The sequence below is a fragment of the Manis pentadactyla genome, chromosome 10, assembly GCF_030020395.1.
Source record: "Manis pentadactyla isolate mManPen7 chromosome 10, mManPen7.hap1, whole genome shotgun sequence".
NCBI classification, from domain to species: Eukaryota; Metazoa; Chordata; class Mammalia; order Pholidota; family Manidae; genus Manis; species Manis pentadactyla.
The window spans coordinates 36,531,942-36,559,448 of NC_080028.1; the positions used below are offsets into that span (position 1 = coordinate 36,531,942).

At 53.7% G+C, this 27,507-nt stretch overlaps 2 protein-coding genes across 3 annotated transcripts; both read left to right on the forward strand.

The window, feature by feature from the left end:
* Positions 1–355: 355 nt before the first annotated feature.
* ANKRD33 (ankyrin repeat domain 33) lies at positions 356–14,428 on the forward strand. 2 transcript variants are annotated; one of them, XM_057486624.1, is made up of 9 exons: positions 356–957; positions 1,259–1,487; positions 1,709–1,838; positions 2,009–2,149; positions 3,219–3,906; positions 10,364–10,477; positions 10,932–11,175; positions 11,408–11,481; positions 14,364–14,428. In XM_057486624.1, the coding sequence occupies exons 2-7, from the start codon at positions 1,344–1,346 to the stop codon at positions 10,978–10,980; spliced, it is 1,266 nt and encodes a 421-aa protein (XP_057342607.1). In that variant the 5' UTR covers positions 356–957; positions 1,259–1,343; the 3' UTR covers positions 10,981–11,175; positions 11,408–11,481; positions 14,364–14,428. The 2 variants fall into 2 exon arrangements, with proteins under 2 accessions (XP_057342607.1, XP_036771027.2); XM_036915132.2 differs by lacking the exons at positions 10,364–10,477; positions 10,932–11,175; positions 11,408–11,481; positions 14,364–14,428 and having other exon boundaries at positions 3,219–5,294.
* On the forward strand, positions 14,403–27,507 carry ACVRL1 (activin A receptor like type 1). Its single transcript, XM_036915130.2, has 10 exons — positions 14,403–14,537; positions 19,036–19,104; positions 19,638–19,889; positions 20,111–20,322; positions 20,565–20,664; positions 21,035–21,181; positions 21,473–21,748; positions 22,342–22,539; positions 25,079–25,209; positions 26,473–27,507. Exons 2-10 carry the CDS (start codon positions 19,041–19,043, stop codon positions 26,605–26,607), a joined length of 1,515 nt encoding a protein of 504 aa, XP_036771025.2. The 5' UTR covers positions 14,403–14,537; positions 19,036–19,040; the 3' UTR covers positions 26,608–27,507.

Below are 27,507 nucleotides of genomic sequence, written 5' to 3' on the forward strand. Positions count from 1 at the left end.
GTGAGCTATGTAACACAATTTTAGGGTGTTAGTCAAAAATACACAAAATCAACACTACCTTTTTCAATGAAATGTACCTTTTCAAGAACATATAAGTGCTTCATGGTAAAGCGAAGGAGAACAGACTGTGGGGATCAGGCACTAAAAGAAATAAACCAAATAAAGTAAAATGAAACAAGGGTGAGATCTAGTATGTGATGATGGTAGGAGTGATATAAACAGAGGAGTATGATTGGATTAATTTTCCTCACCTGAGTCCAAAACCAATCCATTATATGTAATATTTAATATTAATTTTAAAGTAACTTAGTAATAACTTGTTATAAATTTAAATACTTAGATAAAATAATTTTAATATTAATTTTAATTTAAATATATCATGTGTAATTTACTACCCCCAAATTGGTCCACTAAACCTAACATAACATGATTTTTGTACTTCTAATTAGGCAATTCTTTTTGTTTTCAGTTCTCTAGAACCTCAAAATGTAGGTCCTGGTGACCCCCGGCCGCGCTCGCTGCCCCGCCGGTCCCAGCCCCTCCTTAAAGGTCCGCACTGGTGCCGCTCCCACCGCCACGGAGCCCCGCCGAAGGCGAAGGGGCCCCAGGCTTTCAGGCCTGCGGTTGGGGCCCTCAGGGCCTGCGCACCTTCGAGGGGTCGGTTTCGGGGCAGCTGGCCCCCCCAGGGCAGAAGGCGAGCGCGATCTTCCCTCAGAGCCGTCTGTCTGCTCCGGGCGCAGCCGCGGGGCCTCGGGCCGCCCGCGCGGAGCACGCTGGGGGGCGCGTCGTCGGCTCCCAGGGGAGCGCGCTCGCCCCGCTCGCCCCCCTCCCGGCTAATTCCGCTTGATCTTCTCAGCCCCGGGCTGCTCCCGGCAGCCCTTCCCTAGGTCCAGCCATCTGTCTCCTGCGTTGCTTATTGGGGAGAAAGAGTCCACTTTGGGTCGCTCCAGAGAGCGGGTGAGTGTGCCCCAGGGAGTCCCGGGCGTGCCGTGAGAGCCTCCAGACCCCGCGAGAAGACCGCCCTCTCCTTGGAGCTCACAGGGAACCCCCTCTGCCCTGCTAGGGCTCCTGACTCTCAGCCTCCCGACCCAGAGCTCGCCCTGTGTCGGCGTGGTTGGGGCCGGCCGGACACCCCAGGGGGAAAAAGCTCTACCCCGACTCCCACCCGTGGCCTGGGCAAGGGTTGCGTGATTTGCAGCTGCTGGGACCCCTCCCTGGGATTCAGGGAAACACTGCTCCCCTCCATTCTGTGTTGTAGATGCCAACTGCGCGAGGAGGGGGCTCACCTTCCTGTCCGCAGGCTGGAAGAGAAAGAGTCGCCATTTCGAAGGGCAGGGCTGGACATGTCTCAGGCACCGTCCTGCTTCGGCTGCCGTCTGGGGGCCCTGTACCGGGCTTGCGTCCACAATGACTCTGCCCAGCTCCAAGCCGTGCTGGATGGTGGGGTCTCCCCAGAGGAGGCCACCCAGGTGGACAGCAATGGGAGGGTGAGCTACCCCCAGTGCTTCCCAGGGCAGCTAGGGCAACCCTTTGTCCCCCACACCACACGCATCCTGAGGGTTTCAGGGTCAAACACCCACTGCCTGGATCCCTGGGAGAAAAGGGGGAGTGAGGGTGGGTCTTCTCTGGGACAGATGTGGGTTTAGAAGGCACGGGGCCCCAAGCAGATCCTGAGGAAAGCACAGGGCCTGAGCTGCTCCTTCCCCAGACAGGCCTCATGGTTGCATGCTACCACGGCTTTGAGAGTGTTGTGGCCCTGCTTAGCCGCTGTCCTTTCCTTGATGTGAACCAGCAGGACAAAGAAGGGGACACAGCCCTCATGCTGGCTGCCCAGGCAGGTGAGGTGCCAGGTTGCTGACCTCACCACCACCCGTCCCCCTGCTTCAGACAGAGCCACACTCCACACTGCGTGATGTTCCTGCCCCAGACTATGCTGTGTTGGGAGTGGGTTTGGGGTTTCATCACTCCCTTTTCTGGGGAGCTAAGCTCTGTCCTCTGTCCCCTGCAGGCCATGTGCCTCTGGTGAGCCTCCTACTCAACTATTACTCAGGCCTGGACCTGGAGCGCCGGGACCAGCGGGGGCTAACAGCACTGATGAAGGCTGCCATGCGGGACCATTCCGAATGCGTGGCTGCCCTCCTCATGGCAGGTGTGTGGGGCCAGGATGGGGGTCTATGGCCTCCAGTACTTCCCCCAAGATTCCCTGTCAGACAGAGTCAGCTGTCATAGTTGCTGAGAAGAGAGGGAGGATCAGTCTAGGTCAACTTCCTGGAAGAGGGGAATGTGTTTGGGCTTCTCACAATCAACAAAGTCCTGCCATTGATAGCTCTGTTTATATTGTGAAAGGCGGTCCCTGAAAAGAAAGCTTGGGAGGATAACCTAGATCAGCAGGAAAACCTAAAGCAAAAGAGGCTCGTTTCTGGAACCAGACTCTCAGCTTTAGTCCTGGCTCTGCCACTAATGAGCCTGAGCAGATGGCTTCTTTCTCTGGCCTTCAGCAGTAAAAGGAGGGTGTTGGCCTTCTCTGGAATGACTTTGAGCTCTGACCAGCCAGAGTCCCAGGGACACGGTGATATGTAGTTGAGGTGTGCCGCCAGGTGGGGTTGGTTGTTCTAGGGGAAAGTCCACACTGTCCAAGAAGTGTCAGTCCCTCAGTATTCCTCAAGGTGGCACTTCTCTCTGTTGGTCACCCAGGGTTTCCCTTCCCCATACCATCAGACTGGGTTTGGGGTGAGAAGGGAGTGAGCTCTGCACCCCTCCTCTAGCTCAGAGTGATTGCTGCTCCCCACCAGAATCCGAGGGGTGTTGTGATGAGAACCTGGAGTGGGAACCAGCAGGGCCCCCCCTCTACCTGCCTCAGAGGGTGCAGCTTGGGCCTCCCCTGACCTGGGCAACCTGCATATCACTCCTCTGGTCAGTTCCTTGGTTCAGGTGCTCCCTATTCTACTCCAGGCTTGGAAGCCCCCAGTAGGTCTCTCTGAAGTCATTTCCCCTCTCTGGACTTCAGTTTCTTTCATCATTTTTAAACAAGAGGTTGGGATCTGGGGATGGTACTATCCCTGGGCTGTAGCCTCTGAGGGCTTCCAGATTCCAGCTGCAACAGGATGGGCCTCTGTGGTTTTAAATCTACCCCAAATCAGTCCTGCTGCTAAAGAATCTGCTCTTCTGAAAGTCACTAAACCCTGTCCCATCCCAATCACCCTTGTGCCCCCTCCCAGGTGCTGACCTGACAGCGGTGGATCCTGTTCGGGGTAAGACGGCCCTGGAGTGGGCAGTGCTGACTGACAGCTTCAATGCTGTGCAAAGGATCTGGCAGCTGCTGCGGCGGCCCCGAGTGGAGCAGCTCAGCAAGCATTTCCAGCCTGAGTGGCCAGCCCTGCCTGGGCTTGTGGCCCAGGCCCAAGCTGCCCCATCTCTCCTAAACCGGCTGCAGGCCCGTTTAAGCCTGCCCTTTGCCCAGTCTCCTCAGGAGGGGGGTGTCCTGGACCACCTTGTGACTGTCACGACCAGTCTGGCCAGTCCCTTCCTCACCACTGCCTGCCACACCATGTGCCCTGACCGCCCGCCTGAACTGGGCACCCGAAGCAAGTCTGTGCCGGAGCTGCTAGGCACTGCCCCTCCCCCACCCCCAGCCCACCAATCCCCTCAGATAGTCCCTGGCCCCCAGTTCTTCATCCCTTACCAGGGCCCTCAGGGCATGTTGAGTATGTGCCCTCAGTGGCTACAGCCTAGGGATGGTGCCAGCCCCAAGCCCCAAGCTCCCAAGATCCTCCTCTCCAAGGCACCCTCATCTTCCAGCCAGTGCCAGCTGAAGCCCAGGCCTGCAGGGCACCAAAGCCTGGCCCTCCCTGTCTGGAGATACCAGGAGCTCAGGATGATGAGGAGACGGCAGGAGGAGGAGGCCAGGTGGGCACAGAGCCAGGGGAAGATGGGCTAGGCTGGCCTGGGAGCAGCTCATCAGGCTCCTCCTTTAGGCTCCGTTGTCCTCTAGAGCCCCTTTTGCCTTCACATCCACACTAAGTGACTCTACTCTCAACCTATGTGCAAGGTGATTCATACAGCATTGTTTGCAACAGTGTAAGAGTGGAAACAACCCAAGTGTCCATCGATAGGGGACTAGCCAAATTGATTATGGGTGTAGTCACTGTACACCCATATGAAATATTCTATACAGTGGTAAATAAGACAAGAGCAAGTAAGCTCTTTATGTTATGAAACTGATCTTCAAGATGTATTAATGAACATAGCCAAGGGGTAGAACGGTATGTGTGGCATGCTACTGCTTGTCAAAGTAAAATTTCCACCAAGATAAACTTGACTAATACAGACATAGAGTGAGAACCAAGATTTATTTAACTACTTAATGAGTGGTCAAGGAAGGATGGATCAGAGAAAGAAATGAAAACCATTGTTGACAGTCAGTGGAAATAAGAACGCTTGAATAAGGTAACAAAGTTAGATACAAAAAAGCTTCATTCCTACCCAGCAATAAAACCATAACTGTTTTTTTTCTACCAGACAAAAATAATTTGCTATTTACCAATCTTCTACAGGTTAACCTCTTAATTTCATAATGTTTGGGCCCTAATCAATAATAAATAGTATGTCAAACAAAGTTATTTCCCTTAGATGACCCATAGGTGGGGTTATTAGCCAATGATCTAAAATATCTTTGAAAGGGCACTTAGTCATTTTTTGTGTGTGCCTTATTTACAAGTTTTGAATATTTCTTAACACATTGGTTGCATAAATACATTTGCCTATTTATTCATAACAATAAAAGCAGCTACTTATAAGGTGCTTACTGTATACATTCATATGTTTGATATTCCCAATAATCCAATGAGGATTTTATCTTTGAGGACACAGGGCACACAGGGCACAGAGAGGGTAATGAATTGCTCAGTGTCACACAGCTAGAAACTGGCAGAGATCAAGATTGAGAGCACCATCCAATTGTGGAGGCCAGATTTTTAACACTAAAGCATGCTGTCTTAGTGGAACCACCGTGAAAAGAAACATGGCATTTTTCTTGGGAAGGAGACTGAGCAGCTGACCAAGACTGGAAAGGAGCTTTTCCACTGAAAATCTTTTTGAAACTTTTGACTCTTAAAAATAAATTGTATATTTTAGAACAGTTTTAGATTTACAGAAAAGTTGTAAAGATCATGCCAAGAGTTCCCATATACCCCATACCCAGTATCCTCTTATTAACATGAGTAGAGTACATTGTGTTACAATTAACAAACCAATATTAATACATTATTATTAATGAAGTCCATGCTTTAGTCTGAGTTCCTTGGTTTTTAAAATAATGTCCTTTTTCTGTACAGAATTCCATTCAGGATACCACATTATACTTAGTCGTCGTGTAGGTTCCTCTTGACTGTGATAGTTTCTCAGATTTTCCTTGTTTCTTGACTGTTTTGAGGGGTACTGGTATTTTGTACAATGCCCCTCAATTGGTCTTTGATGTTTTTCTCTTGATTAGCCTGGGGCTAGATTTTCAGGAGAAAGATCACAGAGGCAGTGTGCCTTTCTCAGTCACATTATATCAAGGGTACACACTATGAACGTGACTTATCACGGTAGAGTTGACCTTGAGCACCTGGCTGAGGGAGTGTTTGTTGGGTTCTCCCTTGTAATGTTACCTTTTCCCCGTTTCTATATTGTACTCTTTGGAAGGAAGTCATTCGATGAAGCCCACACTAAAGGAGTGGGGAGCTCTGTTGCATCTCCTTGGGGGTGGAGTATCTACATAAATTATTTGGAATTCTGCTGCACAGAACGTTTTGACTTTTTAGTTATGTATTACCAGATTTTGAAAAGTTAAAAAATAAATTTGTCCTTTGAAGAGGGGAAAGCACCACCACCAGCACACACACACTGAGGTGACAACGACCAACAGTGTTAGATGGTATGTGACTTCTCCAACAGGGGTCTGAAGTCAGCTGTGCTGAACTGCAGTAGGTTCAGGGCTAATGTTGCCATTTCCTACCTGTATGATCCTGAATTGGCCACTTAAAGTTTCTCTTGTCTCCGTTTTCTCATCCATTAATGGGGGAAAACAGGATTACTGGAAGATCCATTAGATAATATGGGTATAAAAGCCCTGTGAACTGTAAAGTGCTAGTGAGATTTGAGATGCTATGGAAGGGCCCTGGTAAGCTGAGTTTTACTGAGCTACTTCCAGGCTTCCGGGGTGGAGCTAGAATCGTTTCCTCCCTGCCCAATGCTGAAATCAAAGTGCAGGAAGCCAGCGCTGGCACTGGGCATAACAGAGAAACTACATCGACAGGCTTGGAGGAGCATGGTGGGTATCTGCTTTGGCCTGGGAGTTGACCTGTGACCTTGGGCAAATTATTTAACCTTTCTAAGCCTCAGGGCTCCCACGAGGAGAATGGAAGCGATAATAACAGGTCAGCACAGGCCTGTTGTGAGCCTTTAATGAGACAAGGCCACACTTGTGCTGTGCTGGCCTTAATAGAATCATCCTGTTTAATCCTCACAACCTTTGTATTCTGTAGTTAAGGAAGCTGAGGCTGTGAAGATTAAATGATTTGCCCAAGGTCACCAGCTGGTAAGTGGCTAAGTGGCATTTGGAGTTCAAGTCTGTGGGACTCCAAAGCCTGCGTCCTTTCTTTCCACTGCAGCATATGGCCTCTGCTGACAGCCCAGTTTCCCTGGTTCTCTGAGCCTCTCCTCACTTCCAACTGGTTTGAGTTTTACAGGGGTATAGGACTGACCATAGCATCTTCAGGGCCAGAGAACTAGCCCTCTGTGGATCTTTCCATCCCAGGCAGCCTGGGGTGGATCTGAGCTGGGAGGCCCGATGGGCAGGTGGGAACCTGGGTCCAGGTTGGACTACATTTCCCAGCAGCCTGTCCTCTTTATGAAGACCCACCCCTCCATCTCTGGCTTCAATCCTGCCATTCCTCCTCCCGGGCCAAGCCATTTCTCCCAGTCCTCTAACAGCTCCCGACAGCCTTTCAGGCTGCCAGAGAGGAAAGGCACCTCTGTGGACTGCTCTGCCCTGGCCCTCAGTCAACTTCTCACTAACGTCCCAACTTCTCCCCTCCCCGAGTCCAGCTCTTGAGGCTTCCAAACTGAGTCCCTGTTAGCAGAGGCCAAGGAACCCAGGATAAGGTACCTGGCTGTGCAAAACACGGGCCATGGTGAAGACGCCTTGCTACAGCCGACAGACCTGGACTTGAATCTTGGCCCTGGATCTTACCATCTCTGTGCCCAAAGACCTCTCTCAGCCCTTGTCTCCTCATTTGTAACATCTAACGGTGATAATATATAATTGCTACTTCCCAGGGTTGCTATTGGGCCTGGACACTGAGAGGTGTGTGAGGCCCTGTGCATGCCTGATAAACGGTAGCTCGTGTTACTGTGTTGGGTGGTATTGGGTGAGGAAACGGCCAAGCGGGCAGCTCAGTGGAGGAGGCCCACAGATATGTCTTTGGAACCCCATGGCCTCCCCTGTGATTCTAGGATACTATGCTGGTGGCCCCTGAAGTGAAAACACACCCTTATCTCGGAGAGCCTTCTCAGAGCAGCTTTTGTATCCCAGACAGAAACTACTCTCTGGGCCCCAGAGCTCCGTGCTCTCAGCCCAGCCTGCCCCCAGCCTGCTCCCTGTCACTGCGGCACAGATGGCCGGCCAACCTGCTCCCTGTGGTGTCCACCCTCCACCCTGGCAGATGGGGGCACCCACAGAAGGGACAGGAAGGTTGGCTGTCCTGAGGAGCACTGGGATAGCAGTCAGGCTTGCCAGTGCCCCTGGGAACCATCCCCTCAGCCCTGGGCCAGGAGAAGCCATGTCTATCCCCCTAACCCCTGGCTCTGTGCCCAGCACATACAGGCTCAACACATTTGAAGAGAAAAGAATTGAGTTCAGGTTCCACCAAGGTCTGGGATGCTTAAAGGAGTCTTTATCACCTAGTCCTCTCAGGGGCTTCCCTGATTCCAGGAGTGGCAGTGTCCCCATTTAGCCCAGGGCCCGCCCCAGGAATCCCCTGGTGGGTCAAGGGAAGACAAAGAAGTACATGTATGTGGGGAGGAAAGGACAGGTGGGAACTCGTTGGTCTGTGTCCCCCTTTTCCCAAACTGGGGCACCCAGACAGGACTCCCCCTTCTCCAGCAGTCATGCTTTCTAAATGGTTGAACATAATCAGCACACCTTCCGGCACACCTTCCAGCACACCAACCACCCTGTCAGCCGCACCCTCCCCACACCTTCCCCCCACCCCACAGGCCCTTCCTCTCCCTGACTGCTGAGGACCTTCCTCCAGTCAGATTTCAGCCAGCTCTGCTGAGAAACCCATCTGGCCAGGGCCCAGGCCCACGTTCAGTCCTGCTCACCTCTCTCCGTTTCCTGACAGGCACCACGGCTGTTCGCAGTTAAGGAAGACACCAACCTGAAGGTGGGCTTTAGGGCAAGGCTTGGGCTTGGGTGGGCTCTGTGGCTTGTGGCAGGGTCACACAGACAGTGTCACGCAGATGTGCCAGCCAGAGTCCCACAGGGCCCTGCAGCCACCCAGGCACAGGAGCACACGCAGGCCCATTGGTCCACAAGCTCCTAGTTGCCTACAGGGAGTTCACACACACAGGTGCACACCCCACCACACACAGACACAAACACGTAGACTCACTGACAAAGGGGAAAACAAAAACAGGGGTCCCCCAATCCCTGGGGTTCCTGGCCCATCCCCTCCCCTAGCGTTGCCGGCGCTTAACACTGTGCACTCCCCCACCGTTCAGCTCTATGCATTGCCTGTGAGACTATAGCCCAAGTTGCAGTCTGTCTAAACATTTGGAGCAGGAGTTACAGCACTGAGAGAGGGCCAAGACTTCCCCTCAAGCCCTCTCCGTAGACCTAGGCATCTTCCTTAACTGTGAAAAGCCACGGTCCCTCTGAGGGACGGGAGAGAGGTGAGCAGACCGAAAAACCCATCCTACTTGGTGACTATTTATTCCAGACCAGCCTTGGATACCCCTAACCCCTGTTCCCTACATCCATGCCAGTGATCTGCCTTCGGGGAGCTAGGCGCCTGCCAATTAGGGGATCCTGGGCTCAAGAGTTCGCTGAAGGCCCTCCGTACCAAGCCCACTGGTGTAGGGCAGGGCAGAGCCTGGGCACGGATGCCAGAGGGGTAGGATTTATGGCATTTCCCCTCCAGCTGAAACAAAGGCAGATTCCTGTGTCCAGCCCCAGCAATCCGGTCCCACCCACCCGAGTGGCTGGAGCTGAAGGAAATTCCACTGGCCTCTGGCCTCCCCCAGCCACTCAGACCTTCTTTCAAACAATCTTGCTCGCACCCAGGGCCTGGGAAACCCTTCTTGTCCAAATATCACACCCTCCTCTTTGGAGATGGCCCCCTTAACCCTCACACTCCCTCCTCAGGCAGCAAGGGTCCCCTCAGCACCCAAGAGCCTGCCAGCTTCCTCCCCCCTTGCCGGACACCTTTGCCCACCCTCACCCCAGCGAACTCAGGCCCTGCTTTCTTAGAGTGAACAAAAGTCTGGACGCCTCTGGGAATGCTTGTACCACCCAAAATGCTGGGCCACACCCTCAAGGCTTCTCTACTGCCTTCAGTTTCAACTGAACATTCCCCAATCACAAAATCCTTTACTTCAACTAACTGACATGTCTTCTTTTGCAGCCACAAAATTGCTGTGCTAAGGAAGGGTGAGGGTGCCGTTATCCTTAATTAGCGAAGAGTCAAGAGATACTGCCTGATACAAATAGGACAGGAAATAAAGGCATGTTATATAAACTGAAATATAATAACCTATATAATAATAATAATGATCAATAATTACAAGGGGTGGGAGAAATAGGCAGGGGTGGGTAAAAGGGCACAGACTTTAAGCTAAAAGATGAACGAGGTCTGAGAAGCTAATGTATAACATGGTAGCTGTAGTTGATAACACTGTACTGGAAACGTGAAATTTGCCAGGAGAGCAGACCTCATATTCTACTCACCAAAAAAAATAAAGATAAAATAAACATATTAGGTGATGACTGTGTTAATTAACTAGATGGGAAGAATCTTTTCACACTATATATGTATATCAAATCATCAGAATGTACACTTTAAGTATCTTACAGTTTTGTCAATTACACTTCAATCAACCTGGAAAAAAAATCTAGAGATAGCAGTGTGAATGTATTATTTGGAGTTACTGAAGTAAACGTCAGAGAAACAAATAGCTTAAATTTTGGGTCACCGGCTGGCTCCAGCAAGAAGGTCTGGGGGTAGGTCTAGTTGCTTCTCATTACCAACTCTTCTGCAGAATTTCATTTATTTAGTTTATTTACTCTATGCTTGTTTGGGGTTTCTTGAATTTTTTTCAGAATGGCTGCTTCCTACATCAAAGTCCTCAGCAGTGGCTGTACATTTGTCTGTCTAATAACGCCTCTGGCAGCTGGTGGTAGAAGTGGGAACATTTGGTCCTCATCTTTGAGCAGGTGAGGAAACAGAGGCGCCATCACACACACACACGTCTCCTGACTCCCAGAGTTCATGCTCTTCCTCCTACCCCACAGCTCCATCTCCTCCCTCAAAAGACATCTCTGTCTTTTGTTTACAGTTGGCAGAAGCCTCCCACAGATATTTTGCTTTTGTTCTGAGAATGTGGTCGAGAAGGAATTACCAGCCCCTTTCTTGTAGGTGTGGAAACTGAGCCATATATACCGGGGCTCCAACTCCAAGCCTGGGGTCAGCTGGGTGGAGGGAAGTCAGGGCCTCAAGAAGGCAGGCAGGGAGGGGCAGGCCGGAGGTCAGTGGCCTGCCTGGGAAGGGGATGGCGCTGGAGCAGCATCTCAGCTGAGCCCAGGCTGCCTGCCAGCTCACCCCGAGGCATTGTGCGGGCACCGCCTAGTCGCAGACTCCTGCCCCGACATGCCATCCCCTCCTTACCAGGTTCCATCCTGAGATGAGTCATCCTGAGGAGACAGCAGGGAGTGGGTAAACCCAGCCAGAGGACATCCCGGAGGAGCTGGAGGGGAAAAGGAAGGTGACACGGTGGCTTAAAGTCCGGCAGTCTGGCCCCTGCCTGCCTTGCTGAGGTGCTGGGCAGGGCTCTCTGGCTGTCCTCACCCTCCGCAAGCCCTAGCAGCAACCAAAGTGCCTCTGCCTGAGCTGTGGTGACAAGGCCTCAGACCAGGTAGTTTCCTGAACCTGAAAGCCAATGAAGATAATGTAAGGTTGGAAAGGACCTTTGGGAGTACCCGGCCTAAACCCTCAGTGTAAGAAGAGGAAGGTGAAGCCCAGAGAGGTGATCCAGGCCTGGAACCCAGGCCCCACAACTCCCAGTAACTGCCCTTTTTGGGACACCAGGGTGACTTCTGCCCTGAGCCGAAGGAGACCTAAAGAGGTCACTTCTCTCTCTCCCTCAGGCAAAACCTGCACCCAGCTCACAAACTTGAGACTCTCTCCTTGTGTTGAATAGATGGATAAAAAGAATTCACAGGTATTCTGCCCCACTTCTCCCTTAAAGGACACTTACAGTTCTTCCTCCTCACGTAGGGTACCCTTTTCTGTTTTCATGTCTCTCGCATTTGAAAATTCCCTAGGCTGTCTGATCTAAATCCCCCACTTCACAATTCAAATGGAAAAAGCCCAGCTCACCCTCTGCAAAATTTCCCCCCTTGCTTTTTCTTCCTACTCATCCTGGTGCAGAACTGGCTACATGATTTGTGGGCCCTATGCAAAATGACAACGTGAAACCCTTTGTTCAAACATTATCCGGAATTTCCTGACGGTGACAGTGGAGCTTCAAACCAAGCAGGGGGTCCTGTGCATCTGCACAGGTATACACCCATGAAGTTGGCCCTGCCCTGGTGTCAAGAGCGAAGCTTGAACTCAATACACCTAGCTGCTCCTGAAAATGCAGGTTGTCTAGTTCATTGCCTTTGTGCCAGGCTCCATGTCACCTGCCTTCCATAGATCAAAATTGCCTTGAGGTTTTACCCCACATACCCTTCCCAGGATCTCCAAGCCTCAGCATCACACACTGCTGGGAAATCCTTCTAAATATTTCAATTTAAATCTTAGCCCTTTGAGCCTATTTCCTTTTGTTCTGTCCTCACTGAATATGGGGAACAGCTGGTCTTTCTGAGTAATTAATTTTGTAGACTTGGACACAGTCTCTAATTCCTTTTCCCTTTCCTCACTGGCCTGAGTCTCCAGTGCTTTCTCCAGTTCTGTGTCCCTCCTCGGATGCCTCCCCCAGGTTCTCTGTGTGCTCTGGGAGACATGAGGTTCACAGAAGGCTCTGAGGAGCACCAGTCGGGATCTAGAGGGCTCTTTGCTCTGGGGAGGGAGGGAGACACCAGCCCTCATCAAAAGCCCGTCTCCCATCAGGCCATCTTTCTCCTCCAAACCCTACTCTTTCATGCTTCGCAAACCCTCTCTAGTTAAAGTCCCCCAGCCCCACTGGTTCTCACCAGCCACTCCCAGCTCTTCTCCTTCTCTAGGTTTCTGTTCTGAGCGTGTGTCTCAGACTGATTGCTTCCCTTGGGGAAGCCCCCACTTCCACCCTTTAGGACAGAGATCCATGGACTGGGATTGGGAGAAGCTTATCAGAAGCCATAGCAGGGCATGGGGGAGGGTGGGTATGAAGGATGGACACGCCGCCACACTCCCAGTTCTCCTGCTAATAGAGTGTCGAAGTGGCCGCTATAATCTGAAAGAGCAGATACTGTAATCCCATAGTACTTCCTATTGGCTGCAGGACACAGTTCTGTCCTGACACTGAAATTTGGGTGTGCCTTGGTTCTGGAATTCACAATGCTCACAAGTTGTGAAGCAGCTGTGGGATGGGGGCCAGGGAGGGTTTCAGCAGAGGAAGTGAGGTCAGTCAACAATTGATGCCTGTCTGAGCCTTTAGCCATTGTGTCCCCCAGCCTCTATTCCTGCCAAAGGGTGGGGGGCCCTGGCCCATCTTACAGAATCCCCATACTATAGCACCTCAGAGGTCCGCTTCTGCTTCTAATGTCCAGTCTTTCGGCTTGGCTCTGAGGCCACTACCTCCCCAGGCTTTTCTTAATTTAATTAAACACTTTCATGGAGGGCCTGCCCTATGTCAGGCTGAGCCAGCCGGCATTTTTGCCATAAACTGAGATAAGCATCATTTCCCTTCATTCTCACAGCAACCACAGGAGGCTGGCACTGTTGATCATGCCCATTTATAGATGGGGGACTGAGGCATGGAGAGGTGTCCCTTGTCTAAGCTTACCCAGCCAATCTGGGTTTCCAGACTTCAGCGTCTTTCTGGATAACCAGGAGGCTAGGAATAAAACCCGAGTCCTGGCTTCAGGGTTCCTCGCCAGCAAGGCAAGGATGTAAGTACCTGAGGCTGTGCAAAGGCATCAGGAGGAAGAGTTTGCTCCTCCCTGGAGGGAAGCCTTTTTGCTCCCCACCCAATGGCTTTCCCAGCACTGTCCCAAGGGAGGCTCCAGTTCTCATCTCTAAAGCTCCATTTGGTGGGGTGAGGAGCCTGCCTTGAAGAGGGCAGTCCAAGGCAGTCCCCAGGCACCCCCTCCATTCTGGCCACCCACCGCTGGGAGAGGCGTCCTTGTCACTGAGCTATTCTGCGGCTGGAGGGGCTCAGACCGTCCTCACCCCCACCTAGAGCTGCCCCATCTGGGCCTGTTCACCTCGCACGGAGCCCAGAGAGGCTGCAGGAGAGGGGAGGGAAATAGAGGGGGCGAAGAGGCCAGAGGGAGGAGGCTGAAGGATTTGGACTGAGTGGGGAGTCCCTGGGGGCGGAGGAAGAAGGCGGAGCCAAAATATTTTGGACCCTGCCAGCCCCAAACTCAGCCCTTGCTGCTATAAGCCTTTTAGGCCCAGGACCTGGGGTTGACGGTGGTCAAAGAACAGGTAACTGCCCCCCTCATTGCCCTCCCCGCAAGTCCTGCCCGCGCTGCTCACCCCCCCAGTCCGATTCCAGATCGCCCCCTCAGAGGCTCCGAGGGGGGGGGACGCCCCCACCTCCACCCTGACCCCTGCCGGCCCTCAGACTGGGCCTCTCATCTCGGCTCTGGTCCCCATGGCTCCGGGCCTGGACCCCGTGAGACCCCCGCGGCCGGAGCCCAAGGCCCGCCCCCTCGGGGAGGCGGATGTGGGAGGCTCGGGGCGGGGGCGCGGCCGAGGCCCGGCAGCTGGGGGCGGCTGAGGGGCGCTGCCCTCGGGGGCTGGGAGCCGCGGGGGAGGGTCCCGGCCCCGCTGTCTCAGCGAGGGGCGAGCGGCGGCCCGTCGGCTAGCTGGGCAATAGGAAACGGTTTATTAGGAGGGAGTGGTGGAGCCGGGCCAGGCAGGAAGACGCTGGAATAAGAAACATTTTTGCTCCAGCCCCTTTCGCAGTCCCGGGAGGCCACCGCGCCCGCCGCGCCGAGCGAGCCCCTGGTCGGTCCCAGCACCGTCCCGGGCACCCCGACCCCTGCCCGCGGTCCAGCGCCTTTCGTGCGACCGCGGCCGCCGGCGAGGAGAGGCGCTCCGCCGCGCCACGACGCCGCAGGCCCAGAGGTGAGTCGCGGTCCACGGGCGGGGCTCAGGGTGGGCGGCCTGACCCTTACCCCGATTGAGCCCTTCTCGGAACAGGTGCTAGAGAGCCCCGCAGACCGGTCCCTGCGGGGTCAGCCCCAGCTCTCTAGTGCAGGCTGCCCCCTTGCCCTCCCGCACATCTGCCCATTACTGCACCTAAGACTGGACGGGGCTGGACCAAACCCGGATGGGGAATCAGAAACTACTCCAGTCTGGGGCCACTCACTTAATTTCTCTCTTCTCCTATCCTCATTCACAAAATGGGCAGGATTCCTGCCCTGCTTCACTTACGGAGAAAGGGTCACATGTGCCTCTAGGTGGAGGCTTGACCTGGGAGTGAGTGTCCATGTCTGATGCTGTTGAGCTTCCCTGAAGCCCACCTTTCCCAGACCAGCCCTTGCAACTCTTGCTTAAGGAATGTGACACTTTGACTCCACCCGACAAGCTTCACATCCAACCCTGCATGGTCAGATAATCGCCCTGCCAGGGCCTTCCTCAGGTTCCAGGCAGAAGGGTTTCTCAGTCTCCCTCTGGGCTGCGACTCCACGATGGGACTCCTGGAGGCCAGTGCTTTTAAGCCGATCTCTGGAGTGGCAGCTCACCCACCCCCTCTCCTCCAAGGATGGAGTGCAGTGGACAATAGCTCTCACCCTCTCTGGCTGAGTCAGGGTCTGTCCTCTCTGATCCTTCACTGCCCCATTTGTCCTAGTACTTGTCCTTCCACTTCATCAGGTAGTTAGAAATCACTGCTATTTATTGAGTACTTAATATGTAGGCACTTAGATATATTTTTCTTATGTAATCCTGGCCACAATCTAGCAGAAGAGGTATTACTATGTCCATGCTACAGAAGAGAAAAGAGGTTCAGGCTTGAATCATTTGCCCAAAGCTCCATGGATGTGTAAATGGTACAGTTCGGGTTTGGTAACATTTGTTAATGTGTTTGCTGTGTACCACTTAGTACTCTGCTAAATAATTTTACCACATTATACCTGTGAAATGAGCACTGTTATTAGTCCCATTTCACAGGGAAGCCTAAGCCTCAGAAAGTTTAAATAACTTGCTCCCAAATCTCACTGCTTTAAGTAGTAGAGGCAGGATTTGAACCCAGGTCTGTGTGATTCTGAGCCCACATTCTGACCTCTGTTGCTATATGGTGCTGCCTCTGCATTCAGTCTGAGACCCTAAAATCCAGCCCTGGTGCTACATCACACTGCTGTGAAGGGCTAATGAAGTGATACAGATAAAAGTGCCCTGGATGTGGTAAGGGGCAACCCCGTTTGAGCAGCTGTCTGGTCCTCTGTTGTTCTGATAAGTCCTGCTGATGTGCAGAACAGGGTGCTTCAGCCCAGTGACAGTCACTGCTGTGCTGAGCTGCTGCTGCTGATGGGAGCCTGTTCTATCAAGCCCTCAGGTGTGCTGGGGAGAAAAAGATCAACAACCACCTTCTGAGCACAGTCCTGCTCTGGTTCTCCCCATGTAAGACTAAGCCTACAGATGATTTGTCTTCTCATCTAAACAAACCTGCGTTGGGCACCCAGTGATGACAACAGCAGAAGGCCATCTGTGAGACCCCCTTGCTCTTTTTCAGCCTTCGAGGGACTCATCCAATACCAAACAATTGGAGGCATAAAATGACCAAGCAAAGATTTATTACCAATGATTTAAGTTGGTCAAGACACACATGATTATGCGCAAGAAAGTTCACCTCCCTGAGCCTCAGTTTCCCCCACTAGTTTGTTGTGAGGATTAAATGAGATCAACTGTCAAAGTTTAGTACTCAGCACATAAGTAGTACTCAGACAAGGTTAGCTCTTATTATTAAGGATTTCTCAGTGGTAAGTCAGTGTTTGAAATTAGTTTAACATTTGTGATTTCTGGCCAACGACAGTGATGCTTCTGTCAGCAGGAGATCTTTCAGGCAATTTTGCTTAGAAGTGAAAGAATACTGCCAGACCCCAGTAGTCTGTTTGTGCTAGAGTCAGGTCTCAGGGTGAAGCACACAGGGTCAGCTCTGAGTTTGGGCGGGTCAGGACTCAGCACCCGTCTGTACTTCTCGTTATGGTAGGCCCAGGTGAAAACAAGACAGACACAATTCCACTCCACCACGTTCCCAGGGTCAGATCAGAGGTGGATTCTGTAAAGGCTGCCAGGCTCTCCCTCCCCCATTCCTGGGCCTGGGAAGCTTGAAGTGTCAAGAGCAAAGCCCACATGCTCCCTTCGGTCCCCAGTGTCTCCAAGTCCTGGCATCTATGTTTAGCCCAGTCTGTTCCTTCTCCAGTAGAGGAGGAGGTCCCCAGGTGGGAGTGAGAGTCCCTGCCCTCTGCCACTCACCCAGCGGGGCCCCACACAGTGAAAGGAAAGCACCAGTCTTAGTGTTGTGTAGGGCATTTCTCAGAGTGTGTTACCCACACACACTGATCAGAATTACCTGAGGAACTTTTAAAAATGCATGTTTCTTGATGATCCCAGATGGACTGAATCAGAATTTGGAGTGGGGATGAGACCAGAGAATATGCAGGCTAATGAAGCACATCAGGTAATTCTGGTGCATAATAAAGTAGGGAAGAGGTTGCACTGAGGCACAGTCAGAAGTGGAAGCCTGGCTAGAGGATCCTAGAAGGATGCCAGGTTTGCTCCTTGGTATCCACTTTTTCCTTCCTGCCCCATACTCTCTCCTTAGCTGCTTTCTGAGCAAGCAAGGCTGCCCAGGATGGCTTCCCACCCCTACCCCTGTGGGCAGACTCAGCTTGTCTGGGGCTCCCTCTGCAGCCACCAGTCCCACTGCAGAGTGCTTGCCAGAGTCCTCACTGCCTGCCGGGAGAGGCAAGAGGCAGGAGGTCAGGCAGAGGCTGGGGACACAGCTGCAGCAGCCCAGGGCTCCGTTTCCTCTCCCAGCCCTGGGCCTCTGGGGCAGAGGAAACCCTGCAGGAAGGCCAGAGCTGCCACCAGGCAGAGAGGCCCGTGAAACCCCCCCACCCCAGCCCCAGCCATCCTGCCCTCAGAGCCTCAGCATCACAGATCTTCATTTAGACCATGGGCCTTCTGCAGCCTATGTGGTCCTGTGCCCAGCCTACCAGACTCATGTGTCATGCCAGAAGACACTCTTCCCTAATGTTAGCAGCCTCTGCCTGGGATCCCGCCCCCAGGCACACACCTACGTGCTCCCTCCCCACCATTCAGAAAGTCCTTCTTGCTGTCTGACCTCTGTCCTTCTTGCTGGAGCCCCAGCACTTATCTCCCTGTTTTAAGCCTTTGAGAAATGAACAAGAGGGTGGCTTCTGAAGCAGTAGCTGGTTTGGGAGCTGGGCTGGGGACTGTTGTAGGTTAGAATTACTCCCCTAATGCTCTCCACCAAACTTCTGGAGAAGTCCAACCTTAGTCACTGAAGGTCAAACATTCAGGGTCCAAGTATGTTTCACTTCCCCTCCCACATCACTGGCTCTGCCCCCACCCTTTCATAGGACAGCAAGGAGAGAGAAGAGGGCCAAAGATTGGCTCAGAGGGGGCATCTTACACTCTGGTGAGATTGCAGAGAGGTCCCTTCACCCCTGGCATGACCCAGCACTGTCCAAGCTTTGCATGATTGTTACAACCTTGAGAGCTCAGACATGGGCTGCCACCCAGGTCGGGGACACAGAGTGGAAAAAGCACTGGACTGGGAGTCTGGACACCTGGGGTGTACTCACAGTAGTGCTACTAATCCTGTTTGACTTTGGACAAGTCTTCTCCCCTGTCTGAGCCTTAATCCCCATCTTCTCTAAAATAAGGAGTTGGGCTTTGTAATTCACAAGGTATCCCTCTAGGATTCTGTCATGGGCGTGTCCCAGCCCCTGGTGGCTCCTGCAGACCCCACAGCCTCTCCAGCCAGCCCTGGGAATATGCCCTGAACTGCCTGCCGTGCGTGACTCCTGCCTGTTCTATCCAGACCCCAATCTAAACAATCTTGATTCCTGTTCCTAGCTTGGCAGGACCCTGAATGGCAGGAAGTAAAGACAGGAGCCTGTTTATGTTTGAGGCAGCCGGGGCTGGGGTGGCGGGGAGGTGGGGGGAGACACGACAACACACTGGGAAAGGGGTGGGCAGGGGTGGAGGCAGGGAGAAGCCAGGCCACAGGACAGAAGGGTGTGGGGGCTGCAGAAAAGATGCTTCTTCCACCCCAGCCCCAGGCTGTCTGCGTGCTCCAGTCTGAACTCCCAGCAGGGGTGCAGAGCTGGGAGTCCCCCAAGCTCTCAGCCACTTAAACATGCCTCCTCACCTTTTACCCCTAACGGTATGGTTTCCATGGGGAAGTGCACCAGGACTTCCCCTGCAGGCCCCGCCCCAAGGCCAGATGCAGGGAGTAGGGAGGAGGCCTCCCTTCCCACCCCCAAAAAACTCCCAGTGATTTCCTCTGTGTGGGAGGGATCCACGGTCAGTGGCTGCAAACACCGAGGGGATCACATTTCACAGGTCTTACTGCACACCCCGTCCTTTACAGGGACCATGACCTTGGACCCCCCCAAGAGCAGCCTTCTGATGCTACTGATGGCCTTGGGCCTGACCCAGGGTGAGTACTGGGGGAGCAGGTAAGGAACAGGGGCCTGGGCAGAGGAGGGCTATCTGAGCTCAGCTGTCTGGAGCTGAATTTGAGGAGAAGGGGGTACTTAGGAGCTTGGCTGAAGGGTGGGAGACAGGCTCAGCTAGACTCAGCCCCCAGCTATCCTACCCTCCGTTGCTGTCCTCTTGATCCAGATCCACAGGCTGGTGCTCTGTAAGGCTCCACGGAGCGAACCTCTAACTAGGGGTGCAGAGAGTGGGGGTGATGGCCCGGAGGGCCCAGGAAGAAGCCTCAGGGTTGGAGCTAGAACTAGGAGGGGAGGTCCTAGGCTGGGGAAGGGAACAGAAGCCTGGTTCTCAGTGTCAGCTGCCCCTGGTGGTGCTAAGGCACTAGAGGGGAGGATAATCTGAGGATGGGACTAACGGGCCAAGGCCCTTTAGTTTAAGAGGTCAGAAGGGAGGGGGCAGTGGGACAGACGTGGATGTTGGGCTCAGCCTGGGGAGTTGGGCCCAGAGTGGCTGAGCTTCCAGTGTGTCTCCCAGGCGACCCTGTGAAGCCCTCTCGGGGCCCCCTGGTGACCTGCACGTGTGAGAACCCACACTGCAGGGGGCCTACCTGCCAGGGGGCCTGGTGCACAGTAGTGCTGGTGCGGGAGGAAGGCCGACAACCCCAGGAGCACCGAGGCTGTGGGAACCTGCACCAGGAGCTCTGCAGGGGGCGCCCCACTGAGTTCGTCAACCACTACTGCTGCTACAGCCCCCTCTGCAACCACAACGTGTCCCTGTGGCTGGAGGGTATGTCTGCTGCCCCAGCATCCCCACCCCATCTTCTCAGGCCCTGCCCAGCACCTCCCCCCACCGCCGGCACCCGCACCCAGCCCCACACCGTTCTGCTTTCCTCTCCTGCTCTGGCCAGAGGGTAGGGGAAGCAGGACACTGGGGTCTGACCGGCAGAGTGGCAAGGTGGGGGTATCTGGCCTGGTGGGAACTGGGCCTCAGGGTCCCCCCTCTGCCAGCCACCCAAACTCCTCCGGAGCAGCAGCAAGTAGATGGCCAGCTGCCTCTGATCCTGGGCCCTGTGCTGGCCTTGCTGGTCCTCGTGGCCCTGGGGGCCCTGGGCCTGTGGCACATCCGGCGGAGGCAGGAGAAGCAGCGTGGCCTGCACAGCGAGCTGGGAGACTCCAGCCTCATCCTGAAGGCATCTGAGCAGGGGGACAGCATGTTAGGGGTATGGGCTTGGGAGAACCTGGGACACTGGGTTGGGGGGTAAATAGAAGCTGCAGAATCAGGGGGTGCACAGTGACAGGTAGCCAAGAAAGGCACAATTACAGACACTCAGAGATTCAGGCATGTGGGGGACTGGGCCAGTGAGGACCAGGCAGAGACACAGCAGTAGGGCCCAGGTTGAAGAGGGAGAAAAGGGCTGGGGTGGGTGGGGGCAGCCTCTCAGCAGCCTCTCGGTACCCCCAGGACCTCCTGGACAGCGACTGCACCACAGGAAGTGGCTCGGGGCTCCCTTTCCTTGTGCAGAGGACAGTGGCACGCCAGGTCGCCTTGGTGGAATGTGTGGGTGAGCAGTGGGGGACCCAGGGGATGAGGACCAAGGGCTTGCATGAGCTCTCAAGAGGGGGGGAGCTCTTGGCTTCCGGAGTACAGGCAGAGCCACCCCTGCGTCAGAAATGGGATTCTTCTGGGCAGGGGGTGCGCTGGGGTGGGTCAGGACTAGATCCTTCTGCAGGAGCTGGAGTAGAACAAGAGGCAAATGGGGGTGGCCTGCCAGCTGGCTTTGGATCTGAATCGAGTTGCCCATAAGCCCCAAAGGTTCTGCAGATGTGGTCAATGCAGCATCAAGACTGGGGGCTCTTCTGGGGAATACTGTGCCCAGGGACTCTGTGTGCCCAGTATGTGACCCTCTCCCTCCCCTCTGGCCACTGGATCAGGAAAGGGTCGCTATGGTGAGGTGTGGAGGGGCCTGTGGCATGGTGAGAGTGTGGCCGTCAAGATCTTCTCCTCAAGGGATGAGCAGTCCTGGTTCCGGGAGACCGAGATCTACAACACAGTGTTGCTCAGACATGACAACATCCTAGGCAAGCTGGGGGTGCTATGCCAGGTCCAGAGCTCCTACTCCTCCCTACCTCCGACTAAGGGCTGGAGGCCCCAGGCTGCTGACAGTGACTTAGCGCTGAAGAACTCCCAGCCAGCCCTCAGCCCTGATCTCTGACTCTGGCTTGCTGTCTGAACTAAGCCAGTTCAGCCTCTACCCCAGCCCCAGCTTTGCCCAGATCCTGTCCATCCTCTGTCACCAGCCCTGACCCTAACCCATCCAGCCTCTCTTAGCCCTAGCCCCATGGCTGAGCCACCTGGCCCTCTGCTCACAGGCTTTATCGCCTCAGACATGACTTCCCGCAACTCTAGCACGCAACTGTGGCTCATCACACACTACCATGAGCATGGCTCGCTCTACGACTTTCTGCAGAGACAGACGCTGGAGCCCCAGCTGGCCCTGAGGTTGGCTGTGTCCGCGGCCTGCGGCCTGGCACATCTGCACGTGGAGATCTTCGGCACTCAGGGTAAACCCGCCATTGCCCACCGCGACCTCAAGAGTCGCAACGTGCTGGTGAAGAGCAACCTGCAGTGCTGCATCGCCGACCTGGGTGAGTGGGGCGGGGCCTGGGCAGGGGGCGGGGCTCGCGCGCTCCCTCTGCCCTTGGTTCTGTTCTGCCTTTGCCTGTTGAATGCGTGGCCACAGCAACGATACTGATAGGCACGTTAAAACTTACCGAGGTGTGTGTTGTCTCATTCCACTTCCACAAGAGCCCCGCAAGCTGCCACTCTTTAAGCCCAGCAACCTTCCTTCACCGCACCACCCCAGCTCCAGGAGTACGGGGAAAGGGCCGGGAGCCAGGAAACTGGGTTCTCCTCCAGTCTTCACTGACTGCATTGCTGCCCCTCACCAGGCCTTGGGGTTTTGCTGTGTGAAATGGGCGTGATAATGCCTGCTGTGCCTGTTGACATCTCGCTGGGTTCTTGGGCACGCAGAGAGCGCTACATGGCCCAGCATAACAGGCATTGTCTCCCTGTGGCTGCTCTCTCCCGGCTCCCCTCAGGGCAGGTCTCCATTTGCCTGCCCTTCTATGTGCCACCATCTCCCTCCAGCCCCACCTTGCTCCACCGACCCTAGCCTTCTGGGGCCACCCTGTCTGTGGGCTCAGGTGAGCAGCAGGATTGACAGTGCTGTTCCCCACAGGGCTGGCCGTGATGCACTCCCAAGGAAGCGATTACTTGGACATCGGAAACAACCCGCGAGTGGGCACCAAGCGGTACATGGCCCCCGAGGTGCTGGAAGAGCAGATCCGCACTGACTGCTTTGAATCCTACAAATGGACGGACATCTGGGCCTTTGGCCTGGTGCTGTGGGAGATCGCCCGCCGGACCATTGTCAATGGTGAGGACCCCCCCCCCCCGCACAGTGTGGGGAAAAGGGAATGGGGCAAGCAGACAGACAGACAGGCAAGCAGGAGACGGGCTTCCTGCTGTGACTGGCACCCTCGGTGTGAGGGGCTGTGGCCAGACCTCCCCTCATTGCCACTCACCAGCTGGTACAGCTGAATGACCTTTTAAGGTTCTTCTGAGTCACTGAGTCTATGATTCTGGCTGTAAATTCTTGGGTAAATAACAATAACAAATATTAAAGCAGCTAACATTTGTTGAGGTTAAGTATGTGCCAGACGCCATGTTATAGACATTCATTATCTTACTTAATCATCCTGTGTTGACAGGGAGGTGGTGTCGCTTCGTGGTTAAGAGCACGGGTTGGGAATCAGACTGCCTAGGTTCAGTTCCTGGTTTTGTCATTGACCATGGGCAGGTTACTTACCCTCTCTGTGCTTCAGTTTCCTCATTTGTAAAATGAGAATAATTTCTAGTTGTTGAGATAATCCAAATAGAGTATTTAGGACAGTATCTGGAGCTGGACCTAGTATATACTAGTGGCAATTATTGTTGTAATAATGAATGCCTAACATAGGATTGTCCCCATTTTACAGATGAGGGGATTAAGGCCCAGAATGACAGCTGACTAGAGGCAGCACCAGGGTCTGAAACCAGGCAATTGGACTCTGGAGCCAGTGCTCTTTATCGCTGTGTTGTTTAAACCTCCCTGGTCCTTGGTTTCCTTGGCCACAAAAATGTGGGACATAATAGTGCCTGCACTGCCAGCTTATTGCTGCCTCCTTTTTACTGTGGGTGCCACAGGGAACTCAGACTTGGGGGTGCTGGGAACAGGCAGAGACCTCATTCCTGCTGGCCCTGTACAGGGGGCATCCCTGTGGGCAGTGCCCTTCCAAGCCTGGGCAGATGGATGATGGGTGGCAGTCTGGCCTGGGTGGGGAGGCTGGCCAATCTTTGTGGAGGCCGTCTATGTGTTGCCTGAGGTTCTGACAGGTTGGGAATAACCCTCAGGGTATAACTGGAGCTCTGTTCCTCAAGGACAGGGACATTCTTATTTCCTGAGCATCTGCTAGGAGCTGGCCCCATGCCCTCAGCAGTCATCAGTTTGTGGAGGCTGGGGTGTAACCCGTCCCTTTGGGGCCCAGATTCCTGTCCCTTCAGGTGTGAACTTCCAGAGTTGGCTCTAGAGGCTGGGTTCAGGGAGGAGGGCACCTGGAAGGGGCCAAGGCCCTTTGAACCAGGCTGCAAGCAGGAAAAGAAGGCTGAACCAGCCAGGGAGGAGGAGGCCGACGGCCGGCTCCTGGGGCAGAGGGAAGCTCTGTCAGCCCCACACAGATTCACAACCCATTATAAACACTGTAATCTGGTGTCAGCCCCGGTGCTGATTAAAGGCCCATTAGACACACTCAGGCCTCTGCACAGCACTGATTAGGACTGAGCTGCACAGGGGCGGCCTGGAAGCCCGCCATGGAGACAACAGCTGGTGCAGGCTCTCCTGAGGTTGTGGCTGTGTGGCCATGGACCCCAGCGTCAGGCTGGGAAGCAGGGTGGGGCATGGGACACGTTTTTAGGGTCTGGCCTTTTGTGACCAAGCTGTCTGCTACTCCATAGCATCATTTTCAGAAAGCACCTGCTGAGGACTGTGCACTTGGGATAATGAGGGGAGGGGGTACTGCTGGCTGTGGGGGTCGGAAGAGGCCTGTACCATCCCTGAATATGGCTGAAGGTTATTTGGACCTGGGTAAAAACCCTTTTCTCTTAGGAGGGGTCTTTTCTCCCCCTTCTCCTTGGTTCCACACCATCACCCAGTTGTCAGCTAGCTGTCCTCCCTCAAGCATAGATTGAGGGTCAAGAGCATGGACTTTGGTTAGACTTTCTGGGCTTAATTAAATCCCAGCTCTGTAACTACCTGAGTGAATTTAGATAGGTAGTTAAGTGCTTAATTTCATTGCTTATAAAGTAGAGCTAATAGTACTGCTTACCTCCTAGGGTTGTTTGAGGATTTAATGCAATACAGTTAGGATAGTGCCTGGCACGTAGTAAGTGCTCAATAAGCATCAGGTATTTCTGGGCATCTGTGATAGCTGGCACAGGAGAGGAGTATCCAGGTCCTGGGTAGGAAGCTGGAACAAGATCTGTGGAAAGACTAGAGCAAGATCTGGCCTAGGAACCCAATGAGATGATTTTAAGTCTTGACTCTGTCATTACTAGCTATGTAGCCTTGGGCTTAACTTCTCTGAGCATCAGTTTCTTCATCTATACTACAATAGGGGAAATACTACTACCCACCTCTTAGGGTTGTGATGAGGATAGTGTATGTAAAGTGTTCATAGCACAAAGGCTGGCATGTATAAGTGCAAAATAAATGGCAGCAATTAATATTTGTAAATATACTTATTATATTATAGTGTCCCTCCCAAGAGTAGCATGTTTCCTGGACCTTAGTACAGAGAGGGTGGCCAAGGCTCTCTTCTGGGTGGTATTGGGCCTTCTTGGGGTTCTGGGTGACTGTTTCATCCCCCCTTTATCCCCAGGCATTGTGGAGGACTACAGGCCACCCTTCTATGATGTGGTGCCCAATGATCCCAGCTTTGAGGACATGAAGAAGGTGGTGTGTGTTGACCAGCAGACCCCCACCATCCCCAACCGGTTGGCTGCAGACCCGGTGAGGCCTCTTGGGGAGACGGGATGGTGTGGGGTGGCGGGTCCCAGCTGGGATTTCTGGGCCTGGGAACTTGTGTTTGACACTTCAACTTCACTGGAGAGCTTCTGGGGTATAGATTCCAAGGTACCTCCCTGGGTACTTCCTCCCACATCCCTGACCTGTGGATGCCGTGGGGGCCTTCTGGTTGTTATGAGATTTTCTGAACCCCTCACCTTGCCTGAAAAGTCAGAGGCTCTCTGCTGCATTTATTACTATGAAGTTCCTGATGTTTGTTTTTGTTGTTTTCCTAAATGCTCCACATACTTATACAAGACACACACATGTATATAAACACATACAGGCATGCACATACTTCCATATAAACATCATACATACACAGATACCCACCGTGCACATATATGCCAGACTGTTGGCCCCATGAAGACAAAGAGCCTGTCTCCTTTGCTGGCCCTTATATCCATTACCCATCACAATGCGTGGTACACAATAGGTGCCTGAAAGAATGAATAACTGTACACACACACACACACACACACACACATATATATATATATATACACCTATATATATACATAGACACATACGTTTCTGCACAGTATGCATATCTACAAAAAGCCACACGTATGCATCCCTATGTACACACACACACACGCACCACCTGTCAGGAACCAGCCTGAGTTCTGAGGCTAGCTCACTCTGAGACCACTGGGCTTCCTGGGATGGGTTCCTCCCTGGGCACATACATTTTTAGGGCAGTGCCCACCACCATTCTTCTGGCATCCACTGGGCTCAGCCAGGATTGATGGAGGTGCTGGGACACACTGCCCTCTGCACTGGCGTCTGGCTGCAGCTGGGGATGCGGGAGCCCCAAGGCTTGCAGATCTCGCCTTTCTTGAATCTTCGCAGGTGGGGGTGGTGGGAGTGAGGTGGTTCATGAACACTACCCACCAGAGGGGGCTAAGTGCTCCTAAAGATCTGGGTTACATCTCTCTTTTTGTCCTGTCCCCCTTTCTTCACCTCCTCTCATCTACTCCCTTCCTCTTCTGTTTTTTATCTTTCTCTTCTCATTTTTGCATGCCTCTCATTCTCCTTACTTCTTCTTTCTTCTCCCCTCCTTTGTAACACTTCATCTCCCTCTTCTTGTCCTTCCTGTCCTGCTTGTGTCTCCCATTGCTGGCCCATCCTCCTCACCTCCTCCTTTTCATCTGCCCTGATCCATGCCTCTGCTTCCTCTCCTTTGCCTCCTTCTCTCTTGTCCCTCAGGTCCTCTCAGGCCTGGCTCAGATGATGCGGGAGTGCTGGTACCCCAACCCCTCCGCCCGCCTCACTGCACTGCGGATCAAGAAGACACTACAGAAACTCAGCAATGGTCTCCAGAAGCCCAAAGTGATTCACTAGTCACAGGCCTGACGCCTGCCTCCCCTCCGCCTGCAGTGCGTGTGGGGGTGGGTGGTGGAAGGTGGCCTATCTGGGTAGAGGTATCAAGAGCGAGTGTGCTGGGGAGGGGGGTGCCCCTCTACAGGCAGCTGTGCCTGCCAGCATGTCCAGCCAAAAATACAGCTGGGCTGAAACCCGATCCCCTCCCCCGCCGTCTGGCCTGCTCAAAGCAGCAGGCTCCCTGACGCCTGGCTCCCTCCCCACCCCCATGCCCTGGGAGCACCCTCGACACCCCCAGGACAAGATGCAGAAGAGGCCCCAGGGATAGGGTGGCTTGGCCAGGAAATCCCAATCCTGGGCCTAGAGTCTGGGCTTGCACTTTACCTCCTGCCCTTGGGCAACCCCACTGCCCCACCAGAGCTGCTGGTGGCACAGGGCCCTGTCCAGCCTTCAGTAGACACCCTGCCCTGCCAGGCCTCAGCCTCTGGCATAAGCTCCAGACACCCATCATTTTATCTCCGTGGGCTTATAATTGAGCTCCATGATGCCTTGGGTCTCTGTCTGCAGAGAAGACCCCGGCCAGCTGCTTGCCAGCTGCCTGGGAGTGCTGGGGCCTGATCATGGGCCTCTCCCGATGACCCCCATCATAGCTGACTTATTAGGGCATTAAACCCACGGCGTCCTGATGTGGGTATGGCAGGGTCACAGGTCAGTGGAGAGGTGGCAGGTCAGATGGGTAAGTCCCAGGACTTCCAGAATAACTGAGAGAATGCTGAGGCTAAGCATGGCCCAGGAAAGGCTCCGCTGGCGTCAGGAGACCCAGGCTCTGGTGTCCGTGCTTGCTCTCGGTGACAGGATTGAGGCCTTCACTGTCCCAGGATCTTAGTTTCTTCATTTACATATTTAAAGATTTGATCCTAA

What these genes read in the sequence shown, in the direction of transcription:
- ANKRD33 (XM_057486624.1), top strand. Translation starts at nt 1,344, where the DNA reads ATGTCTCAGGCACCGTCCTGCTTCGGCTGCCGTCTGGGGGCCCTGTAC. An exon ending in AGGTGGACAGCAATGGGAGG is followed by an intron (nt 1,488 to 1,708) that starts GTGAGCTACCCC and finishes CTCCTTCCCCAG; the next exon opens with ACAGGCCTCATGGTTGCATG. An exon ending in GGCTGCCCTCCTCATGGCAG is followed by an intron (nt 2,150 to 3,218) that starts GTGTGTGGGGCC and finishes GCCCCCTCCCAG; the next exon opens with GTGCTGACCTGACAGCGGTG.
- ACVRL1 (XM_036915130.2), top strand. Translation starts at nt 19,041, where the DNA reads ATGACCTTGGACCCCCCCAAGAGCAGCCTTCTGATGCTACTGATGGCC. An exon ending in AGGGGGACAGCATGTTAGGG is followed by an intron (nt 20,323 to 20,564) that starts GTATGGGCTTGG and finishes CGGTACCCCCAG; the next exon opens with GACCTCCTGGACAGCGACTG. An exon ending in CAGACATGACAACATCCTAG is followed by an intron (nt 21,182 to 21,472) that starts GCAAGCTGGGGG and finishes CTCTGCTCACAG; the next exon opens with GCTTTATCGCCTCAGACATG.